General features: G+C 36.5%; 1 protein-coding gene across 1 annotated transcript in view; it reads left to right on the forward strand.

The window, feature by feature from the left end:
• The window catches only part of LOC102595284 (endoribonuclease Dicer homolog 3a), a 43875-nt gene extending 25245 nt beyond the window's left edge, over window positions 1-18630 (forward strand). The window contains exons 14-25 of the mRNA XM_006361458.2: window positions 1732-1991; window positions 3216-3487; window positions 3587-4107; window positions 4201-4295; window positions 11828-12060; window positions 12138-12347; window positions 12886-13362; window positions 13498-13758; window positions 13945-14271; window positions 15009-15237; window positions 17930-18041; window positions 18140-18630. Coding sequence (XP_006361520.1) covers window positions 1732-1991; window positions 3216-3487; window positions 3587-4107; window positions 4201-4295; window positions 11828-12060; window positions 12138-12347; window positions 12886-13362; window positions 13498-13758; window positions 13945-14271; window positions 15009-15237; window positions 17930-18041; window positions 18140-18347 — 3205 coding nt within the window. The 3' untranslated portion in view covers window positions 18348-18630. The remainder of the gene's footprint in view (window positions 1-1731; window positions 1992-3215; window positions 3488-3586; window positions 4108-4200; window positions 4296-11827; window positions 12061-12137; window positions 12348-12885; window positions 13363-13497; window positions 13759-13944; window positions 14272-15008; window positions 15238-17929; window positions 18042-18139) is intronic.
• Window positions 18631-20758: the final 2128 nt, after the last annotated feature.

Genomic DNA, 20758 nt, shown 5'->3' on the forward strand with positions numbered 1-20758 from the left:
TTTGTTGCTCAGGGGGAGTTTAGTAGCCTTGTATGTTGATTACGTAAGACACTCTATGGTCTGAAACAGTCTTTGCAAGCTTGGTTTGGGAAGTTCCAACACTGTAATTTTATCACTCCGTGTTTTATCGGCATTATGCATCAAATTCAGTATTTCATGAGAAGACCAAGCACATTGAGATTGATTGTCAATTTTGTGAAGTCGAGTGATCAACTTGCAGATATCTCACCAAGCCCCTCATCGGTCCTCGTGTTAATTACGTTTGTAACAAGCTAGGTTCATGAATTGTATGCACTAGCTTGAGGGGGAGTGTTAGAATATGAATAGGTTTATACAATCCTATTAGAATAGGAATAGGTTTATACAATTCTATTAGAATAGGAATAGTAATAGAAATAGAAATAGGAATACAAAGTAGTATCCTACTTGGTAAAGGATTATATTCTAGGGTCTATAAATAGGGTCTCAATGTAATAATGTACACAACAACAATTCAATAATATTATTTTCCTATATTTCTCACAGAGTTCAAGCAGGATCTAGGCTGAAGCATTATTATCATCAATCACGGTCAACCTTCAGTTTCCTCATTCATTGTTTGCTTCAAAATTTTGTATCAGATAGCTGTTGGCTTCCAATGTCTGGCCCAGTTCCTTCTGCCTCACACATGAACCCTAGGATCAGTAAGTTATGCTTTGGCCTGTCATATGCAAAGTCCTATCAACTTAGCCAGTGAAGTGGTACACGGAGTATAGGAGGTTTGTGTATGGGGTTAGGTTGGATATGGTCTATTTACATCTCATATTGGACCATCGTCGGGTGATACTAGTGTTTTCATGTTCAAAAAGACTTCCCAGATTCAAGGGGTCATATACAACAATACAGCTTGTGCAAAAACCAAGTTTTCTGCTTATCATAATTTACGCTTCTTTAAGATGCATATTACAAATCTGAAAAGGAAAAAAAGAAACGAGAAAGTAACTTAAAGAAAATTATAACAGTAAATCAGTGGCTGTGTGATAATGGAAAAGGGAATTATGGGTTGTAGCTCCAGACTACTCACTACTGTGTACTAATGATGTACTACCACTAAAGTTTAACCACAATATTAATTTTGATCCTCATATTTGATGTACTCTATTATTTTATCAGATTTCTATGTCATGTTCCTATCATTTGGCGGTGTCAACATTTCCTGATTTTAAGGGTCAAGGTGAATCATACACCTTTTAGTCATATCCATATACAAAACACAAACAAAAGTCTAGTACAGATTCACCTGTCTGTCTCCTCCTCTCTCTGCTGTACTGAATTTCGCCCCCTTACCACTTCAAACCTCAATTACTGGATCCTCTCCAAATAAATTTGTAGGTGTACATCATGTAGACACTTCTTCACCAACAAGGTGTTATATTTTCAGCCAATGGATTATGGATGTCATAGTTGCTCTCTGTATTAAGCATACAGCACAATTATGTTTCATATTTGCAAGGGGCAATTCGTGCTTTCAGTAAATGCTTGTTTCATGGGAGTCATCAGGTTTAATTGCTCCGTGCTGTGTGAAAATGTTTCTCTTGGCTTTAAGTTCTTCTCTTTACATTTAACAAATTTGATACTTCTTCACATGTCCCTTCTTTTCTCTCGTATTCCAGTTTAAGGGTATACATAAAATGAAAGGATGGTATCTTTATCTGTTTGTTGTCTAAATATGATAATTGTTTCGCTCGACAGGTTCTTCTCTCCAAAGCCATTGTTTCAGTACATTTTGTCTGGAGAGTTGTACCGGTGTAAGTTGACATTACCTCCAAATGCAGCTTTCCAAACGATTGTTGGTCCAGAATGCAGGAGTTCTCAACTATCAAGACAGCTTGTCTGCTTGGATGCATGTAAGAAGCTGCACCAGATTGGTGCTCTCAATGATCATCTTCTTCCTTTCAATGAAAAGCCTCCCCGAGGTGATTCTGATGTGCAGGACAGAAAATTAGGGGCAGGTAAACTAGAACAAGCTTTCCACTTCTGACCTCTGTCTTCTCTGCTTTTGAGTTCATCACATTACACTGTAGCAGCACTTAATGGGACTAGAGGCTATCTGAAATGCACTTGACAAGGTGCTTTTATTTATTCTTCCTTATCAAGTTGTTAAACATAAGTTGACAAATCTATTTCTTGTTGAAATGTGGGTAAACTTCAGCCAATCTTAGAACAACTTTTTTAGGGATGACAGCTCGTGGGTTCTTATAGTATTTGTAAAAAATGGAGATGCATTAATGATTTGATGATAACAGAATACAAGGACGCGCCTTTTATCGGTGTGAGAAACAATAGGCAGATATTTCTTCAATTGTAGGACAATGAGAGTGTTTGGATTGGCTCAAAAGCTGGTCAAGCAGCTTAAAAGCACTTTTTGGCTTGTTCAGTGTTTGGCAAACTCAAAAGGTGCTTTAAAGCCAGGTGTTTTTTTCATGACCCGTCCTCTAAACAAAGCCTTGACCGACACCCGATGCGTTACTTGACTGAGCAAACTGGCCTGACTGTTCTAACCTGTACCTTCATATCACATACCCTGCATGCATATAAAAATAAATAACTTCACTCTTTGTTAGAAATTCCAGTTCAAACAATTCTTGAAATAATCCAAATAAAGATAGAAATCTATAAATACTGGAATGTTCTTAAAATAATCCCAAGTAACGTGATCAACCATAACCCAACTAAAAATACGTCTGTGAAGCTTCTACTGGAGTGCTAAGAGGAATGCACAGGACATAGATTTCCTAGCTAATCCCCAAAACAAATGCTGGACAAATGAATAATTGAATTAATGAGTGAAATTGTCTAACTGAAAGAGAAGCAACTCAACGGTCAAGGACAGAGCTCACCAAATCAACTTCGGGAATCAGCAACCTAGCTTGTAGTCTGCTCGTCTATGAAATCTGCGTCTACATTCGCCCAGCAATCTTTCATGCCTTCTAGCAATTAAAATTCACATATCATTGGAGACTTCTATATGCATTCTCAGTGAAATTTATTTCTTTTTTATGAATAAGTAGGCAGTCATGGAAGAAATCAAGGAACAAGAAAGTTTTAACCCTTAAAGACTCTAAAATTTAGACCACCGTTAAGCTGCACCTGCTGTCATGTCTGATAGATGCTCAATGTGGATTTTCAACTTATTGTGATTAAATAATTATTTTTTCTTATCAATATATTTTTAGGAACAACAAAGTTGAAAGAATTACATGGGACAGCTTGTATTAGTGCATTATCTGGGTCATGGGGAAATGATCCTAATGGAGAAGTATATCAAGTGTATAAAATGAACTTCCCTTGCAACATCAAGGAAGTGAAATATTCCAGTTTTATCCTTTTGCTTCAATCAGAACTTGATTACGATGTGGGAAATGTGGAAGTGGAGCTTTTCTTAGTTTCCAAGTTTGTCGAATCCTCCGTGTCGCATTGTGGGAAAGTACATTTGGATTCCCAACAGGTTGGAACCTAGTCAAACTATTTATGAACTTTTTATAATTCAATCATGTTAGCATTTGCATTTCGTATCTGATAAGCAGTATAACATTTTCATTGTCAGGTGGCAAAAGCAAAAATATTCCAAGAACTATTCTTTAATGGGCTGTTTAGTAAATTATTTATTAAATCATCGGGTGGAAGGAAATTTCTGCTTGATACAGAAAAATCTTTGTGGGAGCCATCGAACATGTACTTGCTTCTACCGCTGGATCCTTTAGATTCAAGTTGTGAACCCTACAAAGTTGATTGGGAAGCAATTGAATCTTCTGTTTCAGTTGTGGAATTTTTGAAAAGAAATGCGTGGTTAAGCAATGAGAAATCTGAAGCTAAACGGAAGAACTCCTTAGTTGATAGGACTGCATCATTTGTGGAAGATCTTGATCAAACAGATTTGATTCACTTTGCCAATATATCAATCTCAAGAAGCAATATTACGGACATGGTTGTTGTGGCCATTCATACTGGAAGAATTTATTCTGTTCTGGATGCTGTTGCCAATACTTCCGCAGAGAGCCCCTTCGAAGTAGATTCAGAAGCTACTGTCGCACCCTTCTCATCTTTTGCTGACTACTTCCATAAAAAGTGGGATTTGTTTTTACCTAAATTACTGTTTCTTGTTGAATGTTTGAGAAGTCACGCATAATTTAAATTTATATTGTTTTGTCTGTTTATTAGGTACGGGATTGTTTTAGTGTATCCTGGACAGCCTTTGTTGCTACTGAAGCAAAGCCATAATGCATACAATCTTCTCGTGGATTTTAAAAAGGAAGGTTTGTCAAGTTATTGCCGATTCCTAGTCATTCCAAGTGTTCTCTATATGCCATCTCTTTTGAAAATTTATATCGTTTTTAGAAGTTTAAGACATACTAGCATATATTAAACTTAACAATTACAAACTTCTAGGTGGTTTTGTTGTTGTAAACAACGAAATGAACTAGAAAACAGAATTTTAGTATATTAGATTTAATATGCTACGAAGGTAAGGGGTAAGGTTGTGCACATCCTACCCCCTCCCCATACCCCACTTATGGGATAACACCGGGTATGTTGTTGTGCCATTTAAGTTTTTAATATGTCACAGTTTTTAGTTCTTAAAATATGTTCTCTATACATCCCCAATCATATTGGAGTGATCCACATCTTTACCCCTAACTAGGTTCTAAACAAGTTTGAGATAGGTTAGAGAGTATTGAAATTGGCCGACAAAGTTGTTCTACATACGTCCAGTGAAAAAGCACGTGCACTGGTGTTTGTGTCAACTTTTTGGAACAAATGATATTGTTTGAGAAATGCATATTGCCTTTAGGCATAAGTAGGCGTGTTCTCTAGATGAATCAGATTGTAGTTGTTGCATGTCCTGATGTGAGCATCATATGATGGTCTTTGGAGCACATTAAACTCCACACTCACACTTTTTTTTTTGAGAAGGTAACATTTACTTCTATATATCCACAGGTATACCACATCAAAGTGTAGTCCCCCTCCAAAAAGTTTTGCTTACATCTTTCCTAAGATCTCCTAGTTACAGCCAGTCAATAACATTAAATATATTTTAAGTATCTCCTATCACTACTTGCTTACACCAAAAATAGTAAACCCTAGGCAATATCTTTATCTTCTGGATATTGTTCTGTTTTCCTTCAAAACATCTTTGATTCCTTTCCTTCCAAATTGTCCACCAAATGCAAGCTGGGACAGTCCTCCATCTCTTCTCCTTTTTTCCTGCATTGTAGGACTTCTATAATTCTCCCAGGCTTTGTCCACTTGATCTTCCTCTTGTGGATGAACATCTGCCACAATTGATCTGTCCATTTGTAGTGTAAAAAGAGAAGGTTAACTGTCTCCACCTGTTCTTCACATAGATAGCATCTAGAACATAGATTGGATTTTCTCTTGTTCAAGTTCTCATGTGTCAAGACTGCCTCCTTTTTCCAAGAGCCATGGGAAGTAATTCACCTTGTAGGGAATTTCTGTTCTCCAGATCATCCTCCAGGGCCATCTTGCATGCTGCACCTCTGTAGACCTGAGTTCTCTGCATGTTGATTTTACAGTGAACTCTCCCCCTCTCTCCCCCTTCCATACTAGTCTATCTTCCTCTCCTGTCAGATTGGTAGCCGTATGCATTGTGTCATGAAATTTTGATATGGTTGTCATTTCCCAATCATTTAGGTTCCTTCTCAGAAACAGGTTCCACCCTTGTCCTGTCCATAATTCTGCCACTGTTGCTTCTTGTGCTTGGTTCAGACTATGTAGTATAGGGAAAGCATGTTTGAGTGCCTCTTGTCCACACCAAATGTCATTCCAAAAGGCTACTTTTTCTTCATTGCCCACTTTGCAACTTCTTCTCTCCTTGACCAGTTGCCAAAGGTTCCTGATAGACCTTCATACACTACAATTGTAAGGGTTGGTGACCACCTCTGTCATCCATTTATTCTCTATGCCATATTTTTCTATTATTACTTCATTCCATAGAGATACTTCTGGTGAGACAAATTTCCACAGCCATTTCATCATCAACTCTTGTTTTTTTTTTTTTTGAGAATGGTAAAGTTGTATTCATCAGCAATGAGGGTATGCTGGCAACCAAACAAAAAATTCCAAGGCAAAGTAGTCATGATTACAAAGAGCCTAGGAAATCTAGTAACTGATCTACTTCATATATAGCCTCTTCTTTACACCAAACATATAGAGTATTAATGCAGTTTTCTTTTACTTTCTGCATTGGGTTAGTAATATTCTTAAAACACCTATTGTTTCTTTCCTTCCAAATTGAACACCATATGCAAGATGGAACTAGATTCCACTTTTCTGTGTTTTACTCCCCCCTCTTTTCATCCAACAGCTTAGTGGGTCTGCAGTATGCTCAGGCACCACCCAAGGATCTTGGGTAAGGCTTTGAAACTTATACCATAAGTGGGCAGTCACTCTACAGTGAAGGAACAAATGGTTGTTTGTTTCCTCCTTTTCATGGCAGAAGAAGCACCTAGAAACAATCTGAAATCCTCTTTTTTTCAGTCTCTCCTGAGTTAGGCATGCTCTTCTGCACACCGACCATGTGAAACACTTTATCTTGGTTGGAGTGCTGGACTTCCAGATTTATTTTCAAGGTCCAAAAATCCCCCCGGATGTGTTGCCAGGTCTCTTTGGTACATTCTTCCAACAGAAAATTCCCCATCCCTATCATGTTTCCATTTGATTGCATCAGGATTAGTGTTGAGTCCCGGAAAGTCTTCCAACTTTTGCAGTAAGTTGGCCACTCCATCCACCTCCCAGTCATTTAAGAGCCTTCTAAAAGTTATATTCCTCCCTTGCTGAGACCACATCTCAACAATAGATCCTCCAGGGTTGTTACAAAAAGAGTTCAAATCTGGAAAGTTCTCCATGAGGGAGTTCTGTCCTATCCACTTGTCTTTCCATAAAAGGATCCTAGTCCCCTTAACCACCTTGTAGCTCCTAGCTAGTTTTGGCCACAAATTTTTTTAGACCTCCGAACTGAGGCCACGTAGGTGTTGGTCACAATGTTGGAGGTCCATGAATTTGTTTGTCCATACTTGCTAACGATAACATCCTTCCACAGAGCCTGCCCCTCTTTACCAAACCTCCATAGCCATTTTGACAATAAACACCTATTTTGCAGACCTAGATTCTTAATGCCAAGACCACCCGATTTCTTGATTAGTTGAGCAGTTTGCCATTTGACCAAGTGAGTTCCCTTTCCTTCCTTGTTGCCCAACCAAAGAAAATCTCTCCTTAGTTTATCTAATCTGTCTTCCACTTTAGTAGGTAAGGGGAAGAGAGACATAACATAAGTAGGGAGAGCATCCAAGACAGAATTGATCATTGTTAATCTTCCTCCCAGAAATAGGTATTGTGTCTTCCAGGAGGCTAACTTTTTCTCAAATCTTCTCCACAATTCCATCCCATATTTCTAATTCTTTGTGGTTGTTACCCAGTGGCATCCCCAGATATCTAGTTGGGAGATTTTCTATCTTACAACTCAAAATATTTGCTAAACACCGGATGTTAGCTCCTTCCTTGACTTGAAACATGCTGCTTTTTCTCCAATTCACAAAAATCCCTGACACTGCCTCAAGGATTACTAATATTATTCTGATGAAACACACCTGCTCAACCTTGGCCTCACAAAAGATCACAGTAATTGGCAAATTTATAGATCTTCTCAGCTTGGTTGCCCACTTTGAACCCTTTTAACCATTTCTTTTAAGTGGCCACCCTTATCATGCTATTAAGTCCTTCCATAGCTAGAATAAAGAGGATCACCCTGCCTCAACCCCCTTTTCGAGGGAAAAAAAAAACAGCAGGTTCTCCATTAATCAATATAGAGAACCTGACAGTTTTAGTGCAAAATCCTATCCACTTCAGCCATTTCTCTCCAAACCCCATTTGTCTCAAAATGTTAATAAGGAAATCCCAGTTCACATGATCATAGGCCTTTTCAATATCAAGCTTACACATGATTCTTGGGGTTTCACCTTTAATCCTTGAATCTACACATTCACTAGCCATTAGAGCTGCATGCTGGGTTTTATTGCCTTGATTTTTTATCATAAATAAGTTTTCCTTTTAGGAAAAGGTTTTAATATTTTACTAGTCCTTTTCTTGTAGGAAAGGTTTTAGGACTCTATAAATATAGGCTTGTTCCTTCTAACTTAATCAACATTCACAATGTAGTCCTAGGGCTTTGAGAGTTGCGGTTATGGGGGAGAATTTGTGAACCTCCTTGTATTCCGAGTGAATTGGTTGAGGTTATTTCTCTCTATATTTTATACTCTCATATTTATAGTGGATTGCTCATCTCCTCTGTGGACGTAGGTCGATTGACCGAACCACGTTAAATTTTTGTGTCTTTTGGTGTGTTTCTTGTGTGTCTTTTTACTCATGGTCTTTTGAGGTTTGCTTTGTTAGCTTCCGCATTACACCTGCTTATTTCGGTCCTAACACTGCATCTAGGATCTATTTGCCCTGTATGAAGGCCAATTGATGTTTGTTGACTAGCTTGCTGATTACTTTTTTCACTCTTTCTGCCAGAAGCTTGGCAAAATTTTTATAAGCTCCACCAATAAGACTTATTGGTCTAAAGTCTCTAAGTTCAATTGCCATGGCTTCTTTGGAATAAGGTCCACATATGTGGCATTGAGGCTCCTCTCAAACTCGTGTTTCTCATGAAATTGGTTTATTGCATTCATAAAAGCAAACTTAAGCACCTCCTAGAAACTCTAATAAAAGCACATGGGGAAGCCATCAGGGCCAAGTGCCTTGTCACTGGCACATGACTTGATGCATTTCAAAACTACAGCCTCCTCAAAGTAAGTTTGCAACCAATCTCTTTCTTCCTCACTAATAATTTTCAAGCCTTGCAACTTAAACTCCGTCTCCACGGTTCAGTCTCTGTGTACAACTTTTTATCATGATTTCTCCTTTAATCTCTTCTAGATCTGAGATAGAGTTTCCTTCCACTACCAAAGTGTCAATAGAATTAAACCTTTTGTGAGTTGTCGCAACCCAATGGAAATTTTTTGTTTATTCACCTTTTTTAAGCCATTGTATTCTAGATCTTTCTCTCCAAGCTATTTCCTCTTGTTTAGTAACCTCCTTAAATTCCATAGCTACATGAACCTTTTGGAGTAGTTCATCCTCTGAGAGTAATCTCATCTCCTGAGTCTTTTCCATCTCTGCTAACTGGTGAAAGATTTCCTCCTCCTTATGTTTCCAATCATTTCTATGTGTCAGTCTCCATTCTTTCAATTTTTGTTTCAGCATCCTTAGTTTAGTAGCTAAGATGTAAGAATCTGTGCCATTTATATTGAAAGAAAACCACCATTCCTTAACCTTGTCAGCAAAACCATCCACCCTCAGCCACCATTGTTCAAATTTGAAATATGACTTATTCGAATTCAATTCCCCACAATCAAGCATGATGGGGTTATGATCAGAACCTATTCTGGGCAACAAGTTCTGTTTGATTTGAGTGAAGGACTCATCCCATTGAGATGAATACAAAAATCTATCAGTTCTGGAAGCTGAGCTATGGCCATCTCCTCTTCTCGAAGTGAAAGAATCCCCAAAAGAAGGGGATCCATGAATTCCATCGCATTTATCCATTCCGTGAACTCCTGCATGTCCCCTGTTATTCTGTGCCCCTCTGAACTTTCATTTGGGTACCTTGTGACATTGTAGTCACCACAAGATACCCACGGGTCACTGCATACCTCCTTGATGTTGCTCAACTCTTGCCAAAACTCTCTTCTAGTCACAGTATCACAGGAAGCATACACTGCACTGCACAACTCTCTTCTAATCATCATCAAACTCTTGTTTTGGGTACTCAGCTCTCTGTTATTGAGTCCACCCCCTCTCTTACTTACAACAGTAAATCCCGTTTGACCAAATGGTACTTTCTCTTATCTTCGCTTCCTTGCCATAAAAAGTTCCTCCAAATTGCATCCAACTCTTGGTTACCTTGGCTTGTATATGGAATAATGACATCATGTACAAGGGAAGGGCATCCAGGACACTATTAACTAGAGTTAGTCTGCCACCTGAAGATAAATATTGACACTTCCAGTTTGCTAGCTTCCTTTCACATTCAATTACTCCACTCCATATTTCTGTTGACTTGCTTTTAGCCCCCAAAGGCATTCCCAAGTGGGTTGTTGGTAATTCACCCACTTTCCCTCTAGTTTGTTGTCTAAAGTCTTTAATATTTATCATTGTGTTTACTTGATAGATGAACCTCTTGCTCTAGTTTATGTGCAGACCTGAAATAGCCTCGAAAATATTGAAGATGACCCTCAAAATCAGCGTCTGCTCCTCTACTGCATCACAAAATACTAGAGTGTCATCTGCATATGGTAGATGAGTAATCTCTTGGTTGTTACTTGTATTATTCCCCACTTGGAAACCTCTGATCCAGCCCTTGACTTTTGCAGTCTGAAATAGGTTGCTCAGCCCTTCCATGGCCAAGATAAAGAGAAAAGGGAATAAAGGGTCCCCTTGTCTCAGACCTCTGTATGATGAGAAGAAGCCACATGGGCTTCTGTTGATCAGAATAGAGAATTTCATTGAGCTTATGCACTGTCTAATCCACTTTAGCCATTTTGGTCCAAATCGTATCCTTTTCAACATATTCATCAGGAAGTTTCAATTCAAATGATCATATGCCTTCTGGATATCCAGTTTACATAAGATCCCTGATTGTTTATCTCTCTCCCTGGAGTCAACACATTCATTGGCTATCAATACTGCATCTATGATCTGCCTATTCTTGATAAAAGCCATTTGTTGTCTGTCCACTAGCTTATGTATCACTTTCTTCAGTCTTTCAGCCAATAGTTTTGCAATTATCTTGTACACTCCTATTACTAGACTTATTGGTCTGAAGTCATTTAGTTCCACAACCCCCGTCTTCTTGGGTATCAAGGCCACAAAAGTAGTTTATACTCTTCTCAATTACCTTATAAAAGTTTTGAACTACTGCCACCACTTCATTTTTGATGACTTCCCAACACTAGCTAAAGAAAGCCATGGAGAAGCCATCTGGGCCAGGGGCCTTGTCCCCAGCACACGCTTTGATGCTTTCCAGGATTTCATGTGCTTCAAAAGGGGCCATCAGTTGGTTATTGTCATTTTCATCAATCATAGGATACTCTCTCATTTCTAAGTCTGGTCTCCAGTCCTCAGTTTCAACATATAACTTCTCATAGTACTCTATGATCTCCTTTTGTATCTCAGCAGACTCTGTCACTAGCTCCTGGGGACTTTAATCTTATCAACAGTGTTGACTGTTGACTCTTCTATGTGCATTTGCTGTTTTGTGGAAGAAGCTTGCAAATAGGCTAATTGAATTCAGCAACTACAAAAAGACATTATCATGCATCCTTCATAATCTCTTTCTATATATTAGATATTTCTATTCTTTTGCCGTTGTCACTAAAGCTTTAATCATTTAAATAAATTAGGTCTTGTAGTATATCCAACTGAATTTACTTTAGGCAGTTGTGGACTTTCTGCTGAAAAGTCTTGCGTGATTAGTAATTTGTAAACATCTGCTACAGAACTTCTTGTTAAAACATCTCTACAATCATACATTTTACATTTTTAATTGGGAGTAAAAGTTCACCACTTGAAGATAACCTTTCAAGCTCAACTTGCTAAAGTTCTACCTGAGTTCTTTAGAAAGAATTGATCTACATTGAACTTGTCACTGCTAGCTACCTAGTGAGTGCACTAGGCTAAGTGTTTCGGATTACATGAATCTGATATTCGGAGATTATTTAAGCAGGCATTTCATGTGGACCGAAATCAAAAGATAGTACAATGGTGGTTCAAAAGCCACTGAATAATGTTCACATGCCACCAGAACTTCTGGTCTGTTTTGACATTCGGTTAGACATCTTGAAATCCTTCTACTTGCTACCATCATTAATGCACCGCCTGGAGTCCCTGATGTTGGCTAGCCAGTTGAGGAAAGAGATATCAAGCCATTCAGGCGACTTACATATATCAAGCTCATTGGTTCGTCCTATCATTTGCTCAGCTAATTAGATGACTTACATTTGGCATTTTTCTAACTACATGTCTTTCACGGTCAGATTCTGGAAGCTCTTACAACTCTCAGATGCAATGAGAGTTTCTCCATGGAACGTCTGGAGTTGCTTGGAGATTCAGTTCTGAAGTATGCTGTTAGTTGTCACCTCTTCCTTAAATATCCCAAGAAGCATGAAGGGCAGCTAACTAATGAACGTTCACAGGCTATTAGTAACTCAGCCCTCCATAAATTGGGAACTAATCAACATTTGCAGGTATGTAAAGCTTTGTCTCCGTACTTCAGGAAAAAGAACTACTTGAAGACAATTTCTTAAATCCAGTCAAGAATGTAAATATATAATATCTTAACTAGTTCATTTTTTAACTTTATTCTTGAGGTAAAAATGAAACTAGGTGTCATATATTTCCTTCTCCAGCTAAAATGGTCACTGATGTATGGTATGAGTATAAGATATTGACGACACTATTGCGGGTAGTGCAAACAAACTTACTGAAAATCAGGCTTGTTTGAGATGGGTTCTTCTTTTTGGTGTGTGTGTGTGGGGTGAGGAGTATAACTTATTTTGTTTGGTTCAGCTTGTCCAAATTCAATGTGGATGGTTGGCAACATTTCATTCTTTCAGTCGTGGATAGTCTTCAACGGCAACATTTATTTTGCTTGTGCTAGTGGAATCCTTCTTGTTTTGTTGATGATTCTTCAAAGAAACGTGGATGTTGTATCCTTTCCACTTGACTGAAGCTTACCTTTTACACTCGTCTGCTTTTAATCATGCTTTACCTGTCTAATTACAGGGTTATATACGGGATGGTGCATTTGATCCACGCCGATGGACTGCTCCTGGGCAGCTTTCCCTGCGGCTTTGTCCTTGTGAACACGGGGTTGAAACTTCACGAGTGCCTTTGGACAAGAAGTTTCTGACTGAAGATCCCAAAGAAGTAGTTGGGAAGCACTGTGATAGAGGACACAGATGGATGGGTTCAAAAACAATATCTGACTGTGTTGAAGCGCTAATAGGTGCATATTATGTTGGTGGTGGGTTTGTTGCTGCCCTCAAATTGATGAAATGGCTTGGTGTTAAAGCTGAGCTAGAACCTTCATTAGTAGAGGATGCGATCAATACTGCATCTCTTTATTCTTATACCCCTAAAGCTAAAGATATTGAAGACCTTGAGTTGAAGCTTGGCTATAGATTTTCTATTAAGGGACTGCTTCTAGAAGCTATAACACATGCTACTGTGCAAGAGCTGGACGCTGGGTACAGTTATCAGGTTAGTTGAAGAGTAATCCCTAATTTTGATATAATTATCAAGTAATACTGATTATACATCATATTAAACATGTTTCTCTTAAGAAATTACATTGTTGTCAGCTTACATTTTTTCTTTTTGTCAAATCTGTGACAGAGGCTTGAATTTCTTGGTGACTCAGTACTGGACATTCTCGTTACCTGGTACCTTTACCAGAAGCATAAAGATATTGATCCTGGGGAACTAACAGATCTGCGTTCTGCTTCTGTCAATAATGATAATTTCGCTTATGCTGCTGTGAGAAGGAATCTTCATGTCCACCTTCAACATCATTCTGGATATCTTGAAAGTGAAATATCATTGTTTGTGAAGTCAGTCTCTAATTCTTGTTCACTACAAGGAAACAAAGCCCCAAAGGTTCTTTTATTGTTGCTCCACTGACATGTCACTGTTACCATATGTTATTGATCTCAATGCCAACTGTAGACTTGAATGTGTCCCTAGGATACAACATTGTTGAACATATGCCAACATTAATCCACTATTATCTGTCAAATGCTTAGAGCAGGCTGTTTGTATTCATGGGATATTAATTTGTCATAGGTACTTGGAGACTTGGTGGAGAGTATTGCTGGAGCAGTACTTATTGATACCAAACTTGACCTGGATGAAGTTTGGAAGATCTTCAAGCCACTATTGTCTCCCATCGTGACTCCTGATAAGCTTGAACTACCTCCATTGCGTGAGCTCATAGAATTATGTGACTCACTTGGCTACTTCTGGAAAGAACATTGCGTGGTGAAGGGGGATACTGTGAATGCTGAGCTTAGGTTACAGCTGAAAGATGATCTGCTGGTCGCTGAGGGATCTGGACAAACTAGAAAAAATGCAAAGGCGCAAGCAGCTCTGAAGTTACTGAAGAACTTAGAGGTATGTCATAGCCAGGAAGATGATTCTCATCCTATGTATGGTCCTTTTTTCTGACATTAATGGGCCATAATTCGTGTGATAGGAACATCCTTAGAAAGATGAGAAGAAAGAAAATCATGATGGGCGTTTTTGTACTTTTGTTTGTGAAAGTTACCATTGCAACTACTGGTGTTGTAACGTTAAACTTTCTTGTCAGCAGGCCATTCTATCTTTTTTTTAATCATTTGTTTCTGAAATTGATTTTTCTTTTCTGGGTTCAAGTGGAGACTAATGAGTTGGTTACCTTCTAAGTCATCTGATGTCTATCGAAGTACTATAGCTAGAAAAAGAATGCGGAAATAACTAGGTGTTTAAATTATTATTTTTTAATCAAAATTAGCTTATGAAGGAAGTTATTCTTTGCAGTTTTTCCTAATTTGGAAAGAGAATTTTCTGCTTTTAATGGATTCCCTTGAGTTGCTAACAATTTTTGTTGATAATAATTTCTGTGCTTGCATGCATTATATATTGCTGAAAGATCAGTGACTAACTCACCATAGATCTGTATTACATGGTGTGATCTTGCTTGATAACACTACTTTATTCTCTGTCATGACCATTACAATTAATGTTGAACTAGATTTTAGAAGTTCCCATCTAGCATTGACTGGGTGAATTCTTTTTTAATTATGTATTGCCGGTTATCCAAGCTTTCAATTGAGTTATTTCTCACATTGACCCTCATTTTCTAACAACAGAAAAAAGGAATTTCATCCAAGAAGAAAAAAGAAGAGGCCAGCTTTGTTGATGTGCCACAATCTTTAGACTTTGATGGTGACATCTGCATCCAAGCAAATACTTCTTGTCCTGATATGGCTTCACGCAAAAAGCGAAAGAAAGTATATTTGAATTTAAAGCCAGATGAAGCTCAACCTGTTCCCAGTGACTGCTCCACCAGTGCTAGTTATTCAAATAAGGACATCCAAGGTATGTGCTCGAAGTTACTGTATCAAAACGAAAGTTCTTATTTCTTCTATGACTATTGGGGGAGCCATTTTTTCTAAAGATGTATTATATATATATATATATATATAAATCGCATGTATTGATAAATTTGGAAATGATTTTTTGGGTGGAAAATTTAGTAACTTTTTACCTCATTTAATGGGTGGGTTGCTGTAATAATTGAGAAATGGAATAGTAGTTAATTAATTGTAGCATCCTTTCTTAAGTGACTACCTATTTTGTTGTCTCATTTATATCCTAGCGATTATCATGAACCCACATTAGTACTCGTATATTTACCTATTTTATTCCCCTTTCACTATTTTAATTCTCTCATTATTGATTATTCTAAGTCTCCCAAATGGTCAGACCTTTTGCATTTTGTAAAATATATTATTATGTCATTATAAAAAGATCAAAATAAAATAAAATTGGTGTCTTCTTTAAATGTCAAGCACTGCAACCAATCAATATTGTTTTAATATCATTATATCAACTTATCAAATTCAGCGCAACACTATTTCAATCTCATTAGATGAACTTTTTAAATTTTTGAGTTAGGTTTTATTATTCTAACTTTATATGTAATTGAGGAGAAGGGGCCAAACACTTTTGGAAAGGGCTATATGTAATTAAGTAAAATATTTTAGAATGGCGAAGTACATATTATTCTGTAGTTACACTTATTATCTTGTTTGAGAGCGGAATAAACTACCATTCTAATATGGTGGCAAGATGATACTTCACAAACAACAATCAGTATCCTTGAAAAAGTCCATCAGATTTGAAATCAAGTACTCCCTCCGCTTCAATTTGTTTGTCTGGTTTTGACTTGACATGGTGTTTAAGAAAGTAAAGAACAACTTTTGAATCTTGTGGTTTTAAACTATAGATACATAAAACGTACCAAAATGTGTTTTAATCTTGTGGTCTTAAACATATCATGTGGAAAGTTGAAATTAGACACATTCTTCTTGAAACAAACTAAAAAGGAAGTAAGACAAACAAATTGAGATGGAGGGAGTATGATGCATTGTATTGACGTTGACGCCTAATAGTCGCAGCTCTGCCCCGTATATATAGGTGTTGTGTTCAAATCCTACCCAAGGTCGTCCTTCCACTATTCAGACAATATACCCTCCCAAAAAAAGTGATATGACATAATTTTAGCAAAGGAAACCTTTTTTGATTGCATAGTAGTAGAGAGTGATCATATTTTCTAGTCACAACTGAATATATATCAAGTGTTGAGGATTTATAGCTTTGTCAATAAAAGTCAAGAGATAATTCCTATAGTTCTATTACAATTTGCTACATTTCTGTTTAGATCATTATATGCTGAGAAGTGACTTCCTCTGAATATGCTAAAGTTTCTATTTATGCATTGCTTTTATTTACAAGGTAATAAGACTTATTGATTGAAGAGAGAATTTCCTGCATAAAGGATCCATACAGAAGTATAGAATATACGTATCCTATTTTTTGCAGAAGGTTGACAAACATCTGCATTAACTAGACTGCCACAAGTGCTTCAAACCATTTGCTAATACTTTTTTCCTGAGATTTCAATCTCCCTTCGATGTTGTCTCTCCCCTCTATACCCTCACTCGTCTCCCTTGCTGTTCTTCATTTTGCAAGGATATCAAAAGGTTAGCTCATTAGTCATGGGTCAATTTCTGCTTCCCAGGATCATTTTTACCTCTTATTTCTATACTTGCCTTGGTCCTTCCATTCCCAGCTTCCTCATCATTTTCTTGAAATATTTCACCTTACGAATACTTTGCTCCCTCTTACCTCTCAAATCAGTCTTCTTCGTCAGATTTGTCCAATGAGGGTCCCTTCCCAAAGTATCACAATCTGAGGCACATGGTATAGGTACCAATGCCCATTTGCTCCTCTGAGCAGCAGAATCGTGAAGCAATAGTGCTCAAAGTCTTTCCCTTAAGCCTCTCCAGAGCTTCCTGTTTTTCAGCTATATATCAACTTCTTTCTGTGACAATGTGAAAAGCCCCAGCATCCACCTGTCTTCTTGGTGAATCTTGCACCTGTCTCCTTGTGAATCCAGCAAAAACTTGGATTGAAACTTTTGTCGAGGCAGTTTCCAGAATCTTATAATTCCCTTGTGTAAAAATAATGGTTATCTATCTTAGAGATTTAAATTTTTAATGTAACCATGCATTACTTTATTATGGTTGTTTGTTTTCCTTCTTTTCTTTTCTTTTATGTCACTCTTTCGGTAAAATAATCAGTCCCTCGCCAGTGAAGTGTTGCATAATGAGGGAAAATAAGTCCTTGAAGTTGAAAGTTCGAAGTAATTGGAATACCTAGTTCGATAAGTTTCACCAACACATAATGGGGGCTTCTGAGTCTCTTAACCTTGAATATCCACACTGCTTCACCTTAATTCCATTTCCTAGAAAAGGAAAGTGTGGTTCAGAATGACCTGAGTTTCTGCTCCTGAATCTTACTCCTTTTTAACAATGTACATAGTTCTCTGAACATGAAAACTCACAAATATGTTTTTAAACCATTGTAACCATTCCCTGCCTTTTGATTTGACAGAATATATGCCAAAGTTAGATAATTAAAGAAAAGTTAGTTTTCGTAAGGTCTGCTGATGTGCATCACCTGAAACACTTTTGGATTTAATGGTCTTCTCTCTTTTACTTGGCAGTAATTGGGCCAATCAACATGAAAAGGGGTGGACCTCGCATATCACTCTTTGAACTATGCAAGAAACTGCAGTGGCCAATGCCTAGTTTTGAATCAATAGAGCGTACATCCAAGTAAGTAAAACCAGTTTATGTGCTAACCAGTTCTTTCCTTCTAGTTTTTATCAAACTGTTTCCTAGATTGTTGCTTATTGAGTGTAAATTCCGGCCAGATCACTTATTGAATGTGGTGAAGGCTCTGATAGAAGGAAGGTTTACAACACTTTTGCATCTCAAATCTCGCTGACAATACCTGACTATGGTTTGATAGAGCTTACCGGGGATGAAAGAGCTGATAAGAAAAGTTCACTTGATTCAGCGGCACTTCACATGTTATATGAGCTAGAACGACAGGGAAAAATAGCCATTGGAAATCAATGAATTGTCGTGAGTGTAAATTCTTACAATCTTGCTCTAAGGTGTAGAAATTTTAGCATTTTAGGTCTCTTCGGTAAGGGAATCCAGAAATTGCAGTGTATATTTGCATTGAAAAGTAGTAACAGTCTTAATAGTTGCGTATCAGGCGGGCATGGTTTCTGTTCCAGCCATTATTGGAAATCCAATTGAAAATAGGGATAAACTTTTTGAAGTGTATAACGGGGATCGTTCTTATGTTTTCTATTTAAACCTTGATTTAACTTATCTATTGGGACTTCCTTTTTCATCTGCAACACTTATGTTACAAGTGAAACTTCAGGATCGTGTCCTAGAGTTCAAAACCTGTACCTTGTGAACTCTAGGACGGTGTTTGAAGTTTAATTTTTACATTGTCTGAAGTTGGGTTCTTGCAGTTCTACATTCTACTTTGTTGCCACTTTTTAAGTTGCTTCATACGCCACTCAAACTTGGCCTCACTTCCAACTCTGAGTATGTATATCTAGACACTTAAACTCGTCTTCACTGAGTCATATAAACACTCCAACTTGCAAAATGATTATCTAGGCACCTCTAAAATTTATGTGTCACATCAATATCGGATGTCCATGAGACATAATAGGAACGAGTTTGAGTGTTTAGTTGCCAGTTGAGATCAAGTTGAAGTGTTTAGATGTGCACTTGGAAAGTTGGGATGCTTATTTGTTAATTGAGGCAAAATTTGAGATTTTTTTTAATGTATTATGTCTATATTCTAATTAGCAGTTCTAAAAGTTTATTTGTAACAATTTTGTGTTGGGAAATATGTTTAGAATAATTTGGATGAAGATTATGTTTTGTAAACAAAACTGTAATCAACCAAATTAAATGTCTATAAAACCAAGACAATGTATCTACGTTTTTTGGTATAATTTTATGTATTTTGGACGGAAAAAGAAATATTACCTAAAGTCCTAAACTGACCTACAAACTAATCCAACCATTTGAGATTTGACAGATTTTATTTTGTCTTATGGTTTGAAGTAGCATTGTTATTATAGACGATATTTTCAACATATAAAAATACAAGAATGATTTAGGAGAGAATAAGAGTAAAATAAAAGGGTAAATATTTAAGGAAAAATTACTTGAGTGGGTGCTTTAAATTAATATTTATTACATTTAAACTTATTTTTATTTTAGTACTAGATAATGTTGCCCGTGCATAGCACGGGCCCAATAATTTAAATGGTATGTTTTGGGGCTAATAACGGAATTTTTAAAGTGATTGTTTGCGTGGATAAATGAATAAATTTTTTTATCACAAACTTGTACTTTCTTTGACGCTATTTAAGGCATAATAAGACTACCCACATGCAACATTTTTGAAATATTTTATGTTGTCAATTATCATGATTTATAGTATTTTTACGCAACTTTTACATATAAAAAAACTAAAAACGGAAGAGAAATAAATTAAAATGGACCCAATATATGTTATTTTTGTTGTCTCAATTTATGTGACACAAATAAAATTTGGAGAGTCATCCAAATTTTCCTATTTTTAAAAAAATGTTTCAAGTTATTAATTATTGTGATTTATAATATTTTTATGTAACTTTCAAATAACCTACATTACTGGTCACTTTGTTCTAATTTATGTGATATGGATAAAATTACAAAATTAACCCTTTTAAAATGTCTTTCAGATATTTTAAGTTGTTAATTATTATTATTTATAATACTTTTTTGGTAATTTTAAAATGATATGTGTTATTTTTTCTGTCCCAATATATGTAAGCCTGATAGAATTCTGAGAGTGAACCTATTTTATTATATAGCTTTTAAATATTTTAAATTGGTAATTATTGTAATTTTTAATGTTTTTAAGTCATTTGTAACTGATATATGTTGCTTCCTTTGTCCCATTTTATATAGTATAAATAAAATTCCCGAAACCAACTCAATTTTTAATATATATTTTTAAATAGTTTAAATTATTAATTATTGCGATTTATAATAATAAAAAAAATTAAATAGAAAATGTACAAAACTTGTATCAGCCTAAAAAATGACCACGATAATTCGAAGCATACAGAAAGCAATAAGGTTGTACGTAATTTTTAAATACTTAATATATATTACTCCGCTTGTCTCAATGTATGTAGCATAGAAAAAATTTGAAGAGTCAATCAAATGTTGTTAATTGTTAACATTTATAATACATTTTACGTAGTTTTCAATAATTTCACATTAAATAATACATATTACTACTTTTGTCTCATTTTATGTGACATTGATAGATTAATTTCAAGAATCAGTCAATTTCTTTTTCTGTGTGTTTTTTAATAAATATTTTAAGTTGTCAATTATCACGATTTATTGTATTTTATACATAATTTTTAACGATAGATTAATTTCAAGAATCAATCAAAAAA

This window comes from Solanum tuberosum, unplaced genomic scaffold, assembly GCF_000226075.1.
Source record: "Solanum tuberosum cultivar DM 1-3 516 R44 unplaced genomic scaffold, SolTub_3.0 scf00335, whole genome shotgun sequence".
NCBI lineage: Eukaryota > Viridiplantae > Streptophyta > Magnoliopsida > Solanales > Solanaceae > Solanum > Solanum tuberosum.